Source organism: Myxine glutinosa, chromosome 1 (genome assembly GCF_964187855.1).
Source record: "Myxine glutinosa chromosome 1, kmMyxGlut1.1, whole genome shotgun sequence".
NCBI lineage: Eukaryota > Metazoa > Chordata > Myxini > Myxiniformes > Myxinidae > Myxine > Myxine glutinosa.
Window position 1 is genome coordinate 280,870,720 of NC_136261.1, and position 20,029 is coordinate 280,890,748.

A 20,029-nucleotide genomic window follows, 5' to 3' on the forward strand; every position below is an offset into this window, starting at 1 on the left:
ACACACACAATCTCTCCACCAAGTTTCGTCCAAATCCGTCCACAACTTTTAAAGATATTTTGCTACATATATTTTTTGGCCATATCACTCAATAGTGAAGAATTACTTAAAATAATTATACTAGCTGGATCTGGATCTTCACCGAAATTGAATCGATTCTTCCTTGTTGCACATACAACCTGTCCACCAAGTTTCGTCCAAATCCGTCCACAACCTTTTGAGATATCCTGCTATGTATAGTTTTTGGACCAATCTCCCTATGGTGAGGAATCACTTTAAAAATTCTAGTAACCGAATCCGGATCTTCACCAAAATCTAATCATTTCTTCCTTGTCACATACGCCACCTCTCTGCCAAATTTCGTCCGAATCTGTCCACAACTTTTTGAGATATATTGTTCACAAACGGACAGACAAATGGACAGACAAACGAACAAACATGGGTGAAAACATAACCTCCATCCACCTTTGGTGGCGGAGGTAATTAAAGGTCACATGAGATTGCACAAGCACAAGAGAGAATATAGAGATAAGTGGAAGAGAGACAAACATCAGGTACATCGAACTCGAGTTATGGTCGGCAAAATGACTTCCAAAGGGCACATGACCCCTTGATCTGTTGAATCCAAAATTGAGTCAGTTAATCTTTGTATTACAGTCCATATTTTTGTCAAGTTTGGTTGAAATCTATTCAGTGGTTCACAAGCTATCATCGTAAAAAAAAAAAAAACACCGACAATGGACAAACGCGCAGACGGATGGAGGCATGGTCGGACACACGGATGGACAGCCGGACGGACAACCCAAAATATCTAATGGTTCTGGCCTTCGACTGCGGAGGCATAATAATCAAAATTGAGATGCATGTACCAAACCAGAAGTCTAAAGTAAATTATTTTACAAGGTCATTGGCAAAATAAGAGAGTTGTTAAAAAAGGAGAACACAACTTTGGTAAATAGGAATTCCAGGTGAAGACTTGGCAGCATGCAGGATAAAACCTTCCCACAGACCTTGCCTGTGGCAATATGAAGATAAATTATAACTTACTACATTTGGGTTTATCTGGACTTGGATCTGAGTTTGTTTTTATTTTTCACTCAGAGGAGAACTAAATAATGGTTGAGTGATAGCATCAGAGGCTGCCCGGTGTGGTCTGGACGCTCGGAGCCAGAGCAGGTAATCTCGTGACCCCGTCTTGAAAGCCTCTGGTTATGTATTTTTATTTTTTACATTACCTTCTCCATTTGATTTGTATTACTGTCGTTTAGTTTTTTTCCTGATGCCATTTCATGAGAACTTTAATTTTTGATAATTTTTATCAAATATCTTCCCAATTGTCTGAAGCCCGAGAATATTATTACAGTTTAGCATGTTCTTTATTTCCATGTCCTTAATAAACATTGGTGGGTAGAGGTTGACACGTCAGCACCTGAGCACCCCAAGGTCAACAACAAATATTAATCTTCAGATGAGTGTGGGGCCATGCGGTATGCTGGAGTTCTTAGCCTCTGTGCGGACAACATGGGTTTCTCATTGTCTGGGGCTTCTCTATTCTAACAAACCGGCCAAGCTGAATGTTGTGGCTTTCCGGATGTTTTGTGCTACTTTGCATTATGTGATGGAAAATTACAGTTTAAAAGCACAGCTGCTCATCCAAATTCAATATCTGAGAGTCATATGAATTATTATTTGTTTTAAGAATTTTGGGGGGTGGGGTGTGGGGCAGTGTTAAGTTGAGTTCAACCCCAAACCTTGATGACTATTTGTGATTGTAAATTGTAGTTCTGGTTGCATTCACAATTGTACGCACATCTTTACTTCTTCATTTACATTGTCTGTGAATGTCAAAATGTGATGTCAATGTCAAAAATGTGAATGTGAATTGTCAAATGTCATGAAATGTGAATGTTCAAAAAAATGTCACTGCCCTTATTGTTTTGACAAGGAGGTTGTAACCCTAAGCTCTAATGTAAGAGTACATGCATACAAGGTAGAAACAAAAATGAATGACAACTTTTTTTTATGGCACGTGGAAGTCTACAAAGTAACGAGACTAGTGCTGCACTGACTAGTGCATTGTATGCTGTGCACTGTGCAGCATAAATTATTTCAGACATCCATTTGTTACCTCCGCCACCTAAGGTGGCCGGAGGTTATGTTTTCACCCCTGTTTGTTTGTCTGTGAGCAGGATACTTCAAAAATTTATGGATGGATTCAGACAAAACTTGGTGGACAGGTTGGGTGTGTGCCAGGGACTGGACAAATTGATTAGATTTTGGTTTGGATCCACATCCAGATCATAAAAATTTAAAAAGTTATTCTTTATAATTGAGAGAAAGGGCCAAAAACGATATATAGCATGCTATTTCAAAACGTTCTGGATGGATTATGACAAAACTTGGTGGATGAGACGAGACACTTGCCTTTGAGCTGTCAAGCCTGGGTTAAAATCTCGGCCCAACTATAAACGATTATCCTGATGTTTCACGAGGCAAAGCAATTCATCAATGTGTGTGTCGTCTCTCAGATGGATGTAAAACTTGGCATCTCATCTGTCGTCCTTAGTTGGTGGACGCTGAAGATCCTACAGTGTCCCTCGTGAAGAGTAGATGAGCTATCGCCGGCACACTTGTCAAACTCCATCTCTTACCTGCATGGGGCACTGCATTAGCGACACAGCCATGCCCCCTGCAAATGTTGCTACCCCATACGCTGCAAAAGCCATATGCTGCATATGAAAGAGAACACATTCCTGAAAAAATTATTGAATTGTTCATAATTCCTTTAAAGCTGGAAACAGGAAGATGATTTTGGCCCATAACACCTGTGTCATATCTGCATACCTATGTCTATTTGTGCAATCTATCCCATTTACTCATAACCTCGACCGATGATTTGGTTTCAACTACTACTGTACCTTAAAACAAAAATTATTACCACTACCATTGAAGGTGGATGGAGGTTATGTTTTCACGTCTGTCTGTCTGTCTGTCTGTCTGTCTGTCTGTCTGTCTGTTTGTGAACAGGATATCTCAAAAGGTTGTGGGCAGATTCAAACGAAATTTGGTGGAGAGGTTGTGTATGTGGACGAAGTGGTTAGATTTTGGTGAAGATCTGGATGCAGGTCTGGATCTGAGAATATTAAAATTGATTCATCATCATTGAGAGCTCGGTGAAAAGACGATATACAGCACGATATCTCAAAAAGTTGTGGACGGATTTTGACAAAACTAGGTGGATGAGTTGGTTAGGTGACGAGAATAAGTCGATGTGATTTTGGTTCATGTCCAAAACTGGTCAGCCTGGCGGAGGTACGCGCTCTACCGAGTGCCCTTCTTCTTGTATTGTCTAGCCACTTGGTTTTTTTATTGAAGCATAGCACTCACAACTTCACTGATCGGAATCAGAGCATAACCTCCCCAGACCATGTCTTTGTTCTTCTTTATTCCAAGCATGCCACGATTCATGATGTGCAAAACTAGAACGGCACTCCGTAGAGCGCATACCTCCACCAGGCTGAGCAGTCTATGTTTGTATCCCACCGATAGGCCGGATCTGGATTCGGACCTGAACCAAAATCTCATCGGTTTGTTTTTGTCACCTAACCATCTCATCCACTGTTGTGGCTGCTTTTCACCTAGTTTAGACATAACTCGTCCATAACTGTTTTTAAATATCTTGTTTTTATCGCTTTTCACCCGACCTCTCAATGGTGAAGAATCACTTAAAAATTAAATAACTCTCGTATCCGAATCCATATTCAGATCTTCACCAAAAGGGAATCGATTCTTTCTTGTCACACACCCAACCTCTCCACCAAGTTTCATCCAAATCCGTCCATAACATTTTGAGATTTGTTGCTATATATCGGTTTTAGTCCCATCACTCAATGGTGATGAGTCACTTTAAAAATTCTCTAATCCGGATCCAGATTCAAATCTTTACCAAAATTGACTCAATTCTTTCTTGTCACTTACACAACCTCTCCACCAAATTTCGTCCGAATCTGTCCACAACATTTTGAGATATCCAGCTATACATTCGTTTTGGCCCCGTTTCCCAATGGTGAAGAATCACTTAGAAAATTATCGTAGCCGGATCCGAATCAGGATCTTCACCAAAATCTAATAATTTCGTCCTTGTCACATACACTACATCTCTGCCAAATTTCGTCTGAATCCGTCCACAACTCTGAGATATATTGTTCCCTTACAAACAGAATTGAGATATATTGTTCACAATTTTTCCCTCTCGCCTCGGTATCAATGCAGATATCTCCTGTGAGTAAAACATTTTCAGGAATATAACACCAACAGCTTCCGTTTCCGGTCTTGCTGGCGACGGTTCGTTTTTTCGCAGGTCTCCACGCTCTCCATCGAAATCGAAGTTAAGTCATTGTTCCAATTTGTATTTTCGTTATAACTGTATTTCTTTTATGGTGTATGTACGTATATTGTCCCGTCAAAGATTTTCGGTGCAAATCTTTCATACCTGTATTGAAAATCGCGTTAATTCGTGTCGTCTCGAGGCCCTGTACAGTGTACACTGTACAACCTTGAGGCTTTGTTTTTCTCTCAGCGCCTGTCGTTTGTGATCCAATAACTTTCGTTCTCTGTTTTCGCAGTCTTTCCACCCCAAAGCCTACTTCCTTATGTAAATCTCAACTCAAAAAAAAAAAAAAAAAGACATTACCTTCTCTGTGCTCATTCGTTTATTCTTTCTTATTCGTTCGTTCGTTCTTCGACCACGTGTTTCTCCCCCATTTCCCCAGATAGATTGTCAAATTTCAATTCGTTATTTTATCGTCCATGTGATATTGTTTGATTATAGTTAGTTTTGGTTTGAATTTCCTGTAACTCGTATTTAATTAATCGTGTTCTGCTCCTCGTGTGTGGCCTTGTACTGTAGTTGTACCCCCGTCGGTGTTTTGTTAACTTAAGTGTGTTTTGCTTGGCTCTTGGTTTTTTCCCTTCTACCCCGAACATAATACTGTCTAACGTTCTAAATCCCCACCCCCCCCCCCCCCCAAAAAACAAAAAACAAACCAAAAACATTTATTTTATTTTCTCCACGTGTACTGTTGTCTCATCCTGTATTTTCTGTCCAGGTGTGCTGTTCGCCCCACCCCCATTATCTCCTTGCCATCCACCGTTTGCCCTGTTCACGTGACTCGTGGTGGTCCCTCTCGGCTCTCCCCCCGTTGGTATTTTTGTGCATATAAGATTGTTCATAGTCCTGTTTAAATATTTTTAAATATGTTTAACCTTTCCCCTTCTGTTTTTTATTCAGTGGTATATTACAACACGCTGTTTTTCTTCCTATTTAAAAGGCTTTTCTCAAATTCCTCTCCAACTCATTCCACTTCAAAAAAAAGAAATTCAATATCTTATACGTCTCCCTCACTACATGGTCTAAATTCACATTCATTCCATCCCTCCTCCATCATCCTGAACCGGATTGCTAACTTGAAAATCACAACAAACCCAATTTGTTATCAATGTTCGTCTTTCATTAATCATCCACTTTCTAAACTCCCCTCTTGCCCCTCCCATCCAAATCCCTCCCCTTGCACCTACACTCCGAAACTTCCCCCTTGCCCCTCCACTCTTAAACTCCCCCCTTTCCCCTCCACTCCTGAACTCCCCCCTTGCCCTTCCCCTCCTAAACTTCCCCTTTGCCCCTCCCCTCCTAATCCCCCCCCTTGCCCCTCCACTCCTGATCTCCCCCCTTTCCCCTTCCCTCCAAAACTCCCCCCTTGCCCCTCCCCTCCTAAACTCCCCCCTCACTCCTGCCCTTCAAAACTCCCCCCCAATCCCTCCCATTCAATTCTCCCCCCATACCATTCCTCTCCAATTCTCTCTCCTCCCCCCCTCCTCCTCCAAGCTGCCTCCTCCCCACTTCGTCTCCCTTCTATCTCATACCTCCACCCCCCCAAACCTTCTACTTTCCTCTGCCCCCCCTCAAACAACCCCTCGCTGTGCCGCATCCCTTCACCAGCAAACCTTTCATCCTCCTCATCCTTTCCTTTCTTGGAACTCTTCTGCAACATCTGAAACACTATCAACTGCTCTCCCTACCTCCCCCTCTCATCCTTCATCTTACCCTACTCCTCCCCTCCCCTGTCCTGTACCCGATGCTCCCCCTCTCTCTTCATTAACGGTATGGACCTCAAACATCCGGGGCCTTCGCTCAAACCTGACTGATCTCTCCATACAGGTTGCTTCTGACAATCCAGACTTGATCTGCTTAACAGAGACTTTCCTCCTTCAAGATGTCTCTGATTCCTTAATATCTCTTCCTGGTTACTCCCTCCTCCGGTATGATAGACCTGAGCCTCGGCCTGGTGGTGGGGTGGCTATCTTTGTCAAAAACTCTCTTCCTCACTCTCCTTGCACTGCTCTCTTTCCTCCTCACCCGCAGGAGTACCTCTGGTTATGGCTTCCTCTCCGCTCCCACCTTTTGTTCATATGTGTTCTGTACCGTCCCCCAAACAGTGATGACTCCATCTACATTTCAATGTCTGACAACATGGACCAACTTCTATCCACTCATCCCAACTCTCTCTTCCTCATATGTGGTGACTTCAACTGTCATCATGCCACCTGGTTGGGTGTGGGTTCCTCTCTCACTAGTCATGGCACCTCAGCAAAGGACTTCTGTGACTCACTGGGATTGACACAATCTGTCAATTTCCCGACCCGGATCTCAGCCAATGGAGTATCTTCTCTTCTAGACTTGGTTATGACAAACTTCCCTGCTAATGTCTGCTGCTCTTCTTCTGCTCCAATCGGTTCTTCTGATCATGTGCTTGTCAAAGTGGACATCTCTCTGGCCATTCTCAGAGAGCCTCCTCAGCGTCGACGAGTCTGGCTTTTCACTCAGGCCGACTGGGACGGTCTTCAAGCAGCCATCAATCGTCTGGATTGGTCTCCCATCTCCACTGCCTCTGACATCAATTCTTCCTGGGAATTCTTCCAAAGCAAACTGATCTCTCTCATGCACAGATTTATCCCATCTCGCCTTCAATTGTCTTACCCTTCCTCCCGTCCATGGTACACTGAATCTTGTGGTGAGGCAGTTGCCCTGAAACAACTTGCCTTTGCCTCTTGGAAGGCTAATCCAACTGAAGGAAATCTCAGTTCCTTCCACCAAGCTCGGAACAAGTGTGTGTCTACCCTCAGGAGTGCCAGGAAGCACTATCTCTCCTCACTCAAGAATGAACTCTCAAACCTGTCTCCTTCCTCCAAATCCTGGTGGCGTCTGGTCAAATCCGTTTCTGGTGTTTGTTCCCCCTCCATCCCCTCCCTTACCTCAAATGGCCACACAGTTGACATCGCACGTGACAAAGCCGAATGCCTCAACTCTGTGTTCGCCTCGAAATCCTTAGTCCCAAACCCATCTCTCTCTGTTCCCACCTTTCCCAGTCGAACCCAACTGCTCCTGGACTCTGTGTCCTTCTCTCCTGACAAGGTGGAGGAGTTTTTGTCAAACCTCGACTCTGATTCTGCAACTGGACCAGACGGCATCAGCCCACGGGTCTTAAAATCCTGCTCTGCCGCTCTATCTCACCCTCTCTCTGTTCTTTTCACCCTATCTTTTGCTCAAGGTCATCTGCCAGCATCCTGGAAATCAGCTAACATTACCGCTTTACACAAAAAAGGTGCAAAAACAGATCCTTGCAACTACAGACCAATCAGCCTGCTCCCAATTATCAGCAAAGTCATGGAATCCATCATTGCTTCGGATATGAAATCTTTCCTCTTCTCCAATGGCTTGATCTCTGATCATCAATTTGGTTTCAGACCAGGTCACTCTACTCTGGACATGCTGCTTCTGCTGTCTCAACAATGGATGGAGGTCCTCAATGCCAAACAGGAAATCAGAGCTGTCTCCCTTGACATATCAAGGGCCTTTGATACAGTCTGGCACCCAGCTCTGCTCACCAAACTCTCCTCCTATGGTATCCATGGAAATCTCCATGCATGGCTTGCGGACTTCCTCTCTGGTCGTAGTCAACGTGTGGCCCTGAATGGATTTCTCTCATCTCCCCTTCCTGTTCAGGCTGGAGTTCCCCAAGGAAGTGTGCTGGGCCCTGTGCTTTTTCTGGTCTTTATCAATGATCTCTCTGACTCTCTGGAAAATCCTCTCTATCTCTTTGCTGATGACTCCACTCTCTGCCGCTCCATTCCTCTTCCCTCAGATCGGCAGTCTGCAGCCTCCTCACTCTCTGAAGACCTGGACAAAATCACAGACTGGTCAAACAAGTGGAACATGTCTTTCAATCCTGCCAAATCTCACTCTCTTACTATGTCTCTCCGAAAAGATCGACTGGACAACCCTCCCATCTACTTTCTCAACAATCCTCTCCAAGAAGTTCTGTCACTCAAGCTTTTGGGTCTCACTATCTGCCATGATCTTTCTTGGGAAAACCACATTTCCAAGCTGGCCTCCAAAGCCAGTCGCCGACTGGGCATCCTCCGTCGTGCGAAGTCCTTCCTCGGCACACCTGAGCTCCTCACCACTTACAAGGCTTTCATCCGCAGCTCAATGGAATACTGTTCTCCCCTATGGGCTGGTGCTCCTGCCTCACACCTGGCTCGGCTTCACGCTGTTGAATCCAAAGCTTTCAAAATCATTGGAATCTCCCGCGATGAAGCTATCTCTGAGGGCCTTTCACTCACTCACCGCAGGCAGGTAGGTGGTCTTTCTGTCTTCTACCGACTCCTCTCCGGCCTTGCTCCCCCAGCTCTCTCTGTGCTCTGTCCCCCAAATATTCCTACAGGTCGCACAAGATCTGCCAGCAACCCTCTGATGGTTAAACTGCCGAAATCTCGGCTCTCTGCTCACCTTCACTCTTTCATTCCTCTTTTCTCCCGCCTGTGGAACAAACTCCCACACTCCCTTCAATCCCTCTCCTCCCTCCAGGTCTTTAAAACAGCTGTTCACCACCATCTCTTATCTTCCCCCATCCATAACCTTGATCTTTTCTACCCCCACTAATTCACCCCAGATCCACCTTGTTTGAAATTCCAACTTATTTCCTGGAAATCCTGGCAGTGTCCATATGTTTATACCTCTCCCACCCCCCCCCCTTCACATGCCTCCCCCCCTTCACATGCCTCCCCCCCTTCACATGCCTCCCCCCCAAAGCCCTCTCCCTCCCACAGATCTCTCGATGTCTCCATGTCTCTCGGTCCCTGCTCTCAAATGTTGTGTTTGTGTCCTTCCCCCTCTCTCCCCATCTTGTCTACCGCTCCCGATGTTATTTGTTTTATGTGTCTGTTTGTCTTTCTGTGTGATTAATGTTCGCTCTTTCACGAGCCTCGATCTTGTATACAAAACAAAACAAAACAAAAAAAAAAAAAAAAAAAAAAAAAAAAAAAAAGACAGACATGGGTGAAAACACAACCTCCATCCACCTTCAGTTGTGGAGGTACTTACTATGAGGCACTTTACTCCTTTGGTGCTTGAGGGGAAAACAATTCCTCTGCGTTTATGCTGTAGAGCTAAAAGCGTTGCTGTCTTACAAAGGGCAACTTCGTTTTCTTCTTCTTCAGCTTTGTTTTCGTTTTCTTCTTCTGGTCAGAGCTCTTTTCTTCAATAGCGACGGCCTACATCATCATAAAAATATGGCATGAACTCCAAAGTAACATAAACATTAATTTCGAAAATGGAAACACTGAAAACTGTATTCTTTGTACAATTTCACTAATCATTCAACAAAGTCAGCTTCAATGATATGTTCTCTGTGGGCAATACAAACATTTGGTCATAACAAATCCACATGGTTTCTGATGATGTCACAAAACTTGATATTTTTTCAATACTAATTTTTTGATCCAATGTTGTTATAAATTTTAGTAAAGCAATCGATTTCACTGAAGGTAGATGGAGTTTATGTTTTCACCCCTGGCTGTTTGCCTGTTTGTCTGTCTGTGAGCTGCATGCGACAAGAACAAGGCGGTTAGATTTTAGTTCAGGTCCTAATCCAGATCCGGCCTATCAGTGGGATTTAAAAAAAAAAATTTTGTATACTGAATCGAGGCTCGTGAAAGAGCTAATTCAAATCTTTACCAAAATTGACTCGATTCTTTCTTGTCACTTACACAACCTCTCTAGACTGTCCTAGACTTTTAAACTAGACTGTCCAGCCTGGCGGAGGTGTGCGCTCTATACCGAGTGACGTTCTAGTTTTGCACATCATGAATCGTGGCATGCTTGGAATAAAGATGAAATAAATTGATGGATGTACAGGGTGCTGTACATGCTTGGAATAAATTGAAACTTCCGGGTTCGGTTGCGAGAGGACGCTGGCGTTGCATATTCGCCGCTTCTCCGACTGGATGGATGTACAGGGTCTGCTTCTACCTTTCTGACCTGACATCTCACACCTGTCCTGCCTTTTCACACCCGCACGTGCCGCGTGTTCTCCGGCTGGATAACGGAATCTGCTTTTGATGGTACGGAATACGGAATTCGAAAGGCCCGCTCCCGTTGATTGTGGCCGTGGCCTTGTTTGCCGGTGGCCTTGTGGCCTTGTTTGCCGCTGTGGTCTTGATTAGCGGCTGCAGTCGTTTGCCGCTGCGTTTGCCGCTGCGTTTGCCGCTGCGTTTGCCGCTTTGCCTCCTCGACCTTGGCCTCGTACTCGTCCCTTCGCTCCTGCCTGGCATGGCTCTGAAGTACTCCGCCGCAAGGCTTCTTCTGCTCAATACCCGCTCCACCCCATCATGCATCTCTGCCATCAAATCAAATGGACTCCTCCGACGACCCAGGTACATTCACCGTGGCTCCGGTCGCAAGTTTGTTTATTTGCAATCAGGTCACTCCATCCCCGTCCTCTGGTCGGCTCAGCGCACTCTCACTCTTCGTCCCAGCGCACCTGGTCACAGCAACCCACACGATCGCACCTCTTGCCTACGAACCCTGGCTAAATCACCTGAATTCATCCCTGCTGTTCAAAACAACATCAAGCTCACCCTGTTCAACACCCGGTCCCTCAACAATAAATGCCTCATCCTGAACGAATACATCCTGGATAACAAACTGGACTTTCTCTGTCTCACCGAAACCTGGCAACAACCTCTGGACTACTACACACTCAACCTCACCACACCCAATGGATATTCCTACGTCAATAAACCACGCTCGGAGGGCCGAGGTGGTGGAATTGCCGTTATCCACCGTCAAGACATCAAGACCAACCTATGTTATACCTATGACCATCAAGACCAACTCCTCCGCTCCCTATGTTATATGTTTTATGTGTCGGTTTGTCTTTCTGTGTGATTAATGTTCGCTCTTTCACGAGCCTCGATCTTGTATACAAAAAAAAAAAAAAAAAAAAAAAAAAAAAAATCTCCATCTCATCTGCTCCATCATTTGAACACCTGGCTTTAAAACTCTCTGGTCACACGCAGTCAGTCATGGCTGTCGTCTACCGCCCTCCCAAACCACACCCATCATTCCTGTCTGACTTCTCCTACTTTCTGACCCAGCTATGTTCCCTCTCCCCCTCAATCCTCCTCCTTGGTGATTTCAATATCCACATGGACTCCACTGACTCCACAATAACCACTGACTTCACTGATTTACTCACCTGCTTTAACCTCACTCAACATGTCGACTTTCCTACCCATATCCGTGGTCACATTTTGGACCTTGTCTGCTCCACTGGATTAAATTTGCACCATCTCTATGGCTCCGACCTCACCCTCTCTGACCACTTAGCCATCACTCTGACCATCAACATCCCCGCCCCAACACCAAGGCATTATCGCACAATCAACTTCCGTAAGCTAAACGCTCTTTCACCTACCTCATTCTCATCCACCCTCTCTGAAAAAATGTCCACTTCTCCCTTCATTGACCTCCACACCCCTTCCGACCTCACTGACTACTACAACCACACTCTCTCCTCCTGCCTTGACCAGCTTGCGCCTGTAAAAACCAAAACAGTTTCTTTCACCCATTCTGCTCCCTGGTTTACCCCTGAACTCCACCTGATGAAAACTCGTGCTCGCCAACTTGAAAGACTCCGCAATAAAACGGGTCTCACAGTTCACTCCCAAGCCTACAAGGACCACATACAACACTACAAAGATGCCCTCTCCCGCGCCCGCTCTGCCTACTACTCTCAAATTATCCACTCTGGCTCCGGAAACCCAAAAGCACTCTTCTCGACCATAAACAAACTCCTCCGCCCCCTGAACACCACCACCCAGTCATTCACAGTAGACAACTGCATCTCCTTCCTCTCTTTCTTCCAACGCAAAATTGACAACATCTACAACAGCTTGACCACCGCCGCACCCGCTCCCCCTCCAACCACCTGCCCCCCCTTGTCCTGCCATCCCCTGTCTCGGTTCTCCCCAATCTCTCCTACTGACCTCTCTGAACTCCTCATAGGAATGAAAACTGCCACCTGCACTCTTGACCCCATCCCCTCCAGCTTTGTCAAAGCCTCCCTCCCTGCTCTCTCTCCACTTATCATTGCAACAATAAACTCCTCCCTGTCTACAGGCATCGTCCCACCTTCCCTCAAAATTGCTGCTGTTACCCCCATTCTAAAAAAACCTGGTCTAAACCCTGACACCCTAAACAACTTCAGACCCATCTCCAACCTACCCTTTCTGTCAAAAGTTTTGGAACGCGCTGTAGCCACTCAACTCAAACATCATCTCTCTGCCAATAACTTGTATGAAACATTCCAATCCGGATTCCGCTCCAACCACAGTACTGAAACTGCTCTCCTCAAAATCACCAACGACCTTCTCCTCTCCTCTGACGCTGGCAACCTCAACATTCTCGTCCTCCTCGACCTCAGCGCTGCCTTTGACACCATCGATCACACTATCCTCCTCACCCGACTTGAATCCACCTTTAACGTCACCGGCACTGCCCTCTCTTGGATTAAATCATACCTCTCTGACAGATGCCAGTTCATCTCCATCAATAACTGCAAATCCCCCACTGCTCCCCTCCCCCAAGGTGTCCCCCAAGGTTCAGTTCTTGGCCCCCTCCTCTTCATCCTTTACCTGTCCCCGCTCGGTCACTTAATCCGCCGTCATGGTCTCCAATTCCACTGCTTCGCCGATGACATCCAGCTTTTCATCTCCACCAAGTCCGTCTCCACCGACACCCACTCTATCCTGACAAACTGCATCACTGAAATAAAATCCTGGCTTCAAATCAACTTCCTCAAGCTTAACTGTGATAAATCTGAAATAATCATCATTGGCCCAAAAACGCTCACAAAATCCACCCATAACTTTGCCCTCAACATCGACGGTATCCCAGTATCCACCTCCCCTCACATCCGGAATCTTGGCGTCATCTTTGACCAAACCCTTTCCTTCGACAAATACACTAAACAGATCACAAAGTCAGCCTTCTTTCACCTGAAAAACATTGCCCGTCTCCGCTCATCCCTCTCCTCCACGGCTGCAGAAACCCTCATCCACGCCTTCATCACCTCCCGTCTGGACTACTGCAATAGCCTCCTCTATGGTTCACCCTCAAAAATCACCAATAAACTCCAATACATTCAGAACTCCGCTGCCCGTCTACTCACTCATTCCCGGACCCGTGACCACATCACCCCCGTCCTTTACAAGCTTCACTGGCTCCCCATCCCCCAGAGAATCCAGTACAAAATCCTCCTCTTGACATACAAAGCCCTCCATAACCTGGCCCCATCCTACCTGGCTGACCTCCTCTCCAGACACACTCCCACCCGCAACCTCCGCTCTGCTGGTACCAACCTCCTGACCCCCTCCATCCGGACCAAATTCAGATCCTGGGGGGACAGGGCCTTCTCCATCGCTGCTCCCACCCTCTGGAACTCACTACCTCACACCATCAGAGACTCCTCCTCACTCACCACATTCAAAACATCACTAAAGACCCACCTGTTCAACGCTGCATTCAACATTCAACCCACAGCATTTAACCCCTGACTATCTCTTCTCCTTCTCCCTCCTTTTGCTTTAAATATTTCCCTATTGATTCTTGTCTTGTCTTTTTGATTCTTGTCTTATATATATGCCGTATATCGCTGCTGTTTGTTTTCTTGATTCTTGTCTTTTTGCAATTGTTGTTTTCATGTATTGTTATGCATTATGTTTTCCACTCTGTCAAAGCGCCTTTGGGCTTCTGGAAAAGCGCTATACAAAATAAATGAATTATTATTATTATTATTAAAGATGAACAAACACATGGTCTGGGGAGGTTATGCTCTGATTCCGATCAGTGAAGTTGTGAGTGCTATGCCGGGTAATGATCTGGCCAATCGGAGAAATACAAAACATGAAGTGTTCAGCCTCACGGAGGTGTGCCCTCTACCGAGTGCCTCTCGAGTTTAGTATGGCATGGTGAAATCCCTTTAAGGATTCTTTATACAGTACAAAGTGATCTTCATACGGTACGGTACCTTTAGAGATGCCATTTACTCCTTGGATTTGAGCATGCTCATCCAACAGACTTTCATGCTTTCCTCCTGCCTTGGCATAGTATTGAAGGGCAAGTCGTTTACAAACTGCTCCCATATCCATGAGCTTGTCCATTACAAGTTGCTCAAATCTTGTACACGTGTTACTGCTCCTGTAAATCCAGAACACCCGTTTTTTTCAGCAGAAACATGCTATAGTTGCTCCTTTAATCTGCGGTTGTTTAATACGCACGACAAAGCCAGTTAATGCGCACTGCTACAAACTACATTCCAAAGAGACAAAACTATTCATGTCATGTTGTTGAATGTATCACGTAATCGATGGCTGGCTGGTTCGTAAAATGCCGTCTAATATTTGCCCTTGTGCTGAATTTTTAGGATGGAGATATTGATCTGAATGTACTTACTCGAACGCTGTGTTCACAGGAGCAACTTCATAAGGTAAGGAATCTATGTATGATTGTATGATGTGCTAATAAGATGATTGCGAAAATTTAGACGTAGGGAGACACCATTTGCTCGATTGCATGTCACACCTTCGCATTCTTTTAAATCCTCTGTTCAGTTACTAAACTTTCAGGAATCAGCATTTCCAACTTGATTAGTAAACCTTAACATTCCATCCGACTTGCCACATCGACCAACAAAGTATCCTCCACTTGCACTCATCCATGCCTCCACTTACACTTTCCCATGCCTCCACTCGGGCTCATGCACTCCACATCACTCCGCAGGCACGGCCACTGTACTTTCTTGTGTTTTTTTTCTTTTTCTAATGCATCTGCATGCTGTCTGGCTTAATTCTGCTCTTCTCTGTTTGATGTGTGTTGCTCCTTTAACGAAATGCTGATGGTAAGAGATCAATCTTACAAACTGCCGCATCTCTGTGGTTTTACTCCTTGAATGCATCCACTTTTTTCAGCTTCATATCCACTCCAGCCTTACCAAATGTCTCACTAACTCAGCTTCATCTCTAGATGGTTGCACTTCACAGGCTTGACCTTCAACCTGGCTGCTCACAATTGCTTGAACGGACAGCTGCAGTCACTGTAGGAGTTCTTTTTTTTCTTTTCTTTTTTGTATACAAGATCGAGGCTCGTGTAAGAGCTAACATTAATGACAAAAAACATAAACGGACACATACAACATATAATAAAGGGAGCGAGAGACAAGATGGAGAGAGAGAGAGGGAAGCACACAAGTACAGCAGTAGAAAACAGGGACATCGGGAAATCTGTGGGAGGGAGAGGGCTTGGGGGGAGCGCGGCATGGGAAAGGGGGTGAGGGGTGAGAGAGATACAAAACACATGGACACTGCTAGGACTTCCAAGAAGGAGGTCGGTATTTCAAAAAGGTTGATCTGGGGTGAATTAACGGGGGTAGAAAAGATCAAGATTTTAAATGGGGGAAGATGAGAGATGGTGGTGAACAGATGTTTTAAAGACCTGGAGGGTGGAGTGGGATTGAAGAGAATGAGGGAGTTTGTTCCAGAGGCAGGAGAGAAGAGGAATGAAGGAGTGAAGGTGAGCAGAGAGTCTTGATTTTGGCAGTTCTTCCAATGTTTTACTAAATATGCTCATCATTGAGGTATACAATGTAGGCCTCTAGTGCAGTCAAACCAAGCTCCAAGGGTCCTTATAATGTGACAAACATTGGTCAACCCAAAAGGCGTGACTGAATTTGAAAAGCCTGTGATGCACGCTGAACATCGTCTTTCGGCCTGTGTTATGGTGCCATGTCCACGAGCCATGTACCCACTAGTCAGATCCAATGTGGAGAAGAATTGAGCCCCTGCTAGAGAATCTAAAGTTTCCCCAATATGATGGAGGGGTAGCTATCTCTCATTGTAATTCAGTTGAACTTTTAGTAGCACATGCCATTATCCCTTTTTAATACCATGACTGGTGAAGTGCACTTCAATGATGAGACATAAAGAAACCTTGGAAATCCGTCCACAGGTTATAAGATGGGGGTGAAGACTCCTGCTTTTAATGACTGATTGATGTGTTCTGCAACCATCTCTTAGTTTTCGGTTTATGGCCAATAGGTTGCTTGTTTGATGGACACTCAATCTTAAAAATTGATGTAATGCAGTACTAAGTCTGCTGAATATGTCCCAAATTGGGATTTTCAACACTGAGATACAGCAGGTTAATGCTGAACGCATCAGACCTTCAGACCTAATGCTGAACACAACACAACCCCAATGTACTGCTGAACCCCAATCCTCTTAGTCTTGGCTTCTCCTTGGCTTTTCGTCATGGCATCTCATCCTTGCATTTGAAAATGTAGCTTTCAATCATTGCGCTTCCTTTGGCATTGTCTCGCCACATACACAACCATGTTTTAACGATTCCCAGGAAGGTTGGCTACCTGCATTATGGGTCTTCCTTGTTCAGAATACACAAAAGTCACAACCACCAGAAACTCTATACATTTTATCCTGCTGTCCCATAGTATCACACACAGTCCAAGGCCCACTTCTGCCTTTAGGTGTTCCTCTGTTGTAAATCTTAACTGCACTATAGCTCTTGGTCTCAGGTTACAGTAAGGCTATTTATACCCAAGACCCCTGGATTTTCACCGACCCCTCCGAGCATGACCTTTTGACCCCTAAATCTGCATTCAATGACCCCATAAAAATATTCCTACCAAATTGTAGCCCACCCTAAACCCTTCATACTGATACCTAAAATATTGGTGCACAGCAATGGACACAGTGAAACAATCAATTATACACGCTCTACCCCTAATTTTTGTGCCAAATTTCGTCATGTGGCAAAGTTATAAATCCAGCTCGATGACAAGTTTCACAAGAGAGTTTACGCAGCAGGCCTCCCGAAACAAGTGTGCCACGGTCCAATCTACCAGAAAACGCACAAGAAAAAAGTGTGTTCCTTCATGACTACCCCTCCCAGATTCTGGGCCTTGGCACCCCTACTATAGTGAAGAAATTGTGATGAACAACACGTGGGTGTTTCTGATAGAGAAATCATGAAAGTGAAGCATTTTAAAATGTACTTAAAAGCTTTTAATGGAAGAAACCTCTCATTCAATGAACATTTCATTTGGCGATAGTGAGAAAAGGAAGGAATGAAGTACTGGTACAGGAAGTGCAGGCAGATTGAAATTGTGTTTTTTGTTTTTTTTTTGAAGTGAAAAAGTGAAATTGTTTTGTTTGATTGTTTTTATTTTTTAATTGAGGAGTGGAAATAGGGTAAAGTTGAGGAATCTGAAAGAACAATACTTAGGAGAAAATAAGTGGAACGAGGCATGCAGCATCAAAGCATAGAGAATTTGCACAGCAACTAGCAGAGGCCATAGGGAAGTAGGCCAAACACAGAGAGACTCAAACTCGACAATAGTAATACAGCACAACAAGGTTTAAGACGGAAAATTGGAAGAAAACAAAAACACATCACAGAGATGAAAATATAACAGAAAGACACGACGGATCTGGTCCGGAAAACTTAGCTTGGTTGAAGTGGACGAAGGAACTTCCGCCCGAGACATCCACGTGCAACGAACCCTGAACCGGATGTCACTTGTGCCTCCACTTGTGCTCACTCATGCCCACATTGTCATCCTCTGGCTAAACTGATTCCACAGAAAGAGCTCCTCCCTGCACTCATTTACATTCCCTCATTATTTATCTGGCACCTTTATGCAGCATGGATGCTCCAGCTGAAGCATCACAGTCCTCCAGGTCATGCATGATTGGTGATGTTCTTTTGAAGCCTTTCTCTGAGGAACGGTAGGTACTGAGAGGCCCAAGTCCTCTTTGTGTTACACTCAGATCTTACATTGCTATGTCAACGGCATCCATGTCTGGATAGGTTTCTATGTCTGGATCCATGTCTGGAATCAGCCAGGTGCCGATTTCTTTTCCTGTATTTCTGACCTTCTATCTCTGACTTTTGAAAGATTGCTGTGACTGTTTCCCAAACCATTGGCTCAGCTTTGCTTGCCGTTACTTCCATCACATCAACATTACTATCTTCCATTGCCAGCTGTGACTGTCACCACAGCAGGAAAGTATCAAACTCTTACTTTCTTTTTACACAAAGACTGCTGGGCAAACCCTCCAGTCCACTTATGTGCACATTGTGTACAATCCTTGGAAGTTCTTGGCCAAACAAAATGTTGAGCCTGTTTTGGAACAACCCTATATCCAAATGCAATTTCAGGACTGGATGTGTCCTTCACACAGCCAAGTCTTTCCCTGATCAGCCCATAATTCTATGGAGGTATGCGGAGCATTCATTTCGAGCACCATGAATATTGGAGTCAAAAGCCCTGATGGTAGTTGTTGTATCTTAGCAAGAGGCTGAGGTGGAAGTTTTGCTTCTCTCCCACCGACGGCATGTTATTGGCCTTTCGGCGTTCTACTGTCTGATACTTGTCTCTCCCTCCCCCAATTCTCTCCGAGTGCTTTGGCATTTCCTACCACTTCCTGGTCATACAATTATCTCGAGCAACCCATACCTTGTTACCCTTGCTAAATATTAGTTTACTGCTCACTTCCTTTGTCCGCATTTTCTCTCCAATGTAGAACTACCTTCCACGCTCTGTCAAATCGTGTTCTTTCCTACATTCTATTAATGGGGAAATACACCCGTCTCATACTGTCTCTGATCCCCTCGCAGACTTTCCTATATGTTCTCACACTCCCGCTGCCCCCCTTTTACACATATGTGACATGTACGTTATTCCGTGTGTTTTTTCCTGGTATCCTTCGTCCTTATCTGCCAATGCGGTCGTTGCTTCTTTGTGCTTTCGCCGTTTCCTCTGCCATATTGTTAGTTCGTTGACCTCATTCTCTGTCTTCTATAAACTTTGAACTTTCTATTAAAAATAAATAAATCTGCTCTTCTTTTCAACTTTGAACTTTGTATTAAAATAAATAAATAAAAGCTCCTTTGATGTCATACCAGTGTCATCATCGATTGTGTGGATGTATTTTTTCACGTCCCATTTGCTTGTTATAGCTGTAAGGAACTGTTCTCATCCCATCATCTTTTTTATACTGATTTGCAGGAGGATGTGCATTGGGATTGGGACAGACTTTTCATGGAGGTCTCTTCTGAACTCAAGGTGGCGTGGGAGAAGGTTGGGAAAAAGGACAAAGTAAAGCAAGAGAGCTGAAGATAATTTGTTGTTTGTGTTTATTTCTTTGCCTTTTTCCTCTTAATCTGTTATCATTTCTTTTACTCCATTTATATTTTATACTAACGAGGTACCCTTGTTACGCATGGCTGGAAGGCTAAATGCAATCGGTCAATATGGAAACGGCAAATACTAAACCATGAACCAATAAATTGCACATTCCTGTGCCACCTTCAGTCGAACTTCAGCCGTGGACAGCCTTTTTGTGAACGACTTGGACAAAAAACGGCGAATGCCAAACCATAAACTAATAAATGTGGATAATGTTTCTATACACTGTCAATGGCGAAACTGCAAATGCCGAATCCGCGAATATATAAGGAATATAACCACATTTAGAGGCCATTTTTCCCCGCAAAGCAGGGGTTGGCCTTTTCGGGAACCGTGGTTGTTGTTGTTTTTTGGTCCCCTTTTTG

General features: G+C 44.7%; 1 protein-coding gene across 2 annotated transcripts in view; it reads left to right on the plus strand.

The window, feature by feature from the left end:
* The window catches only part of IFT43 (intraflagellar transport 43), a 120,771-nt gene extending 100,976 nt beyond the window's left edge, over window positions 1-19,795 (plus strand). For both annotated transcript variants that reach the window (XM_078766782.1, XM_078766777.1), the window contains exons 7-8: window positions 14,826-14,888; window positions 19,485-19,795. In XM_078766782.1, the coding sequence (XP_078622908.1) occupies window positions 14,826-14,888; window positions 19,485-19,592 (171 nt within the window). In that variant the 3' untranslated portion in view covers window positions 19,593-19,795. The remainder of the gene's footprint in view (window positions 1-14,825; window positions 14,889-19,484) is intronic.
* The last annotated feature ends 234 nt before the right edge of the window (window positions 19,796-20,029 follow it).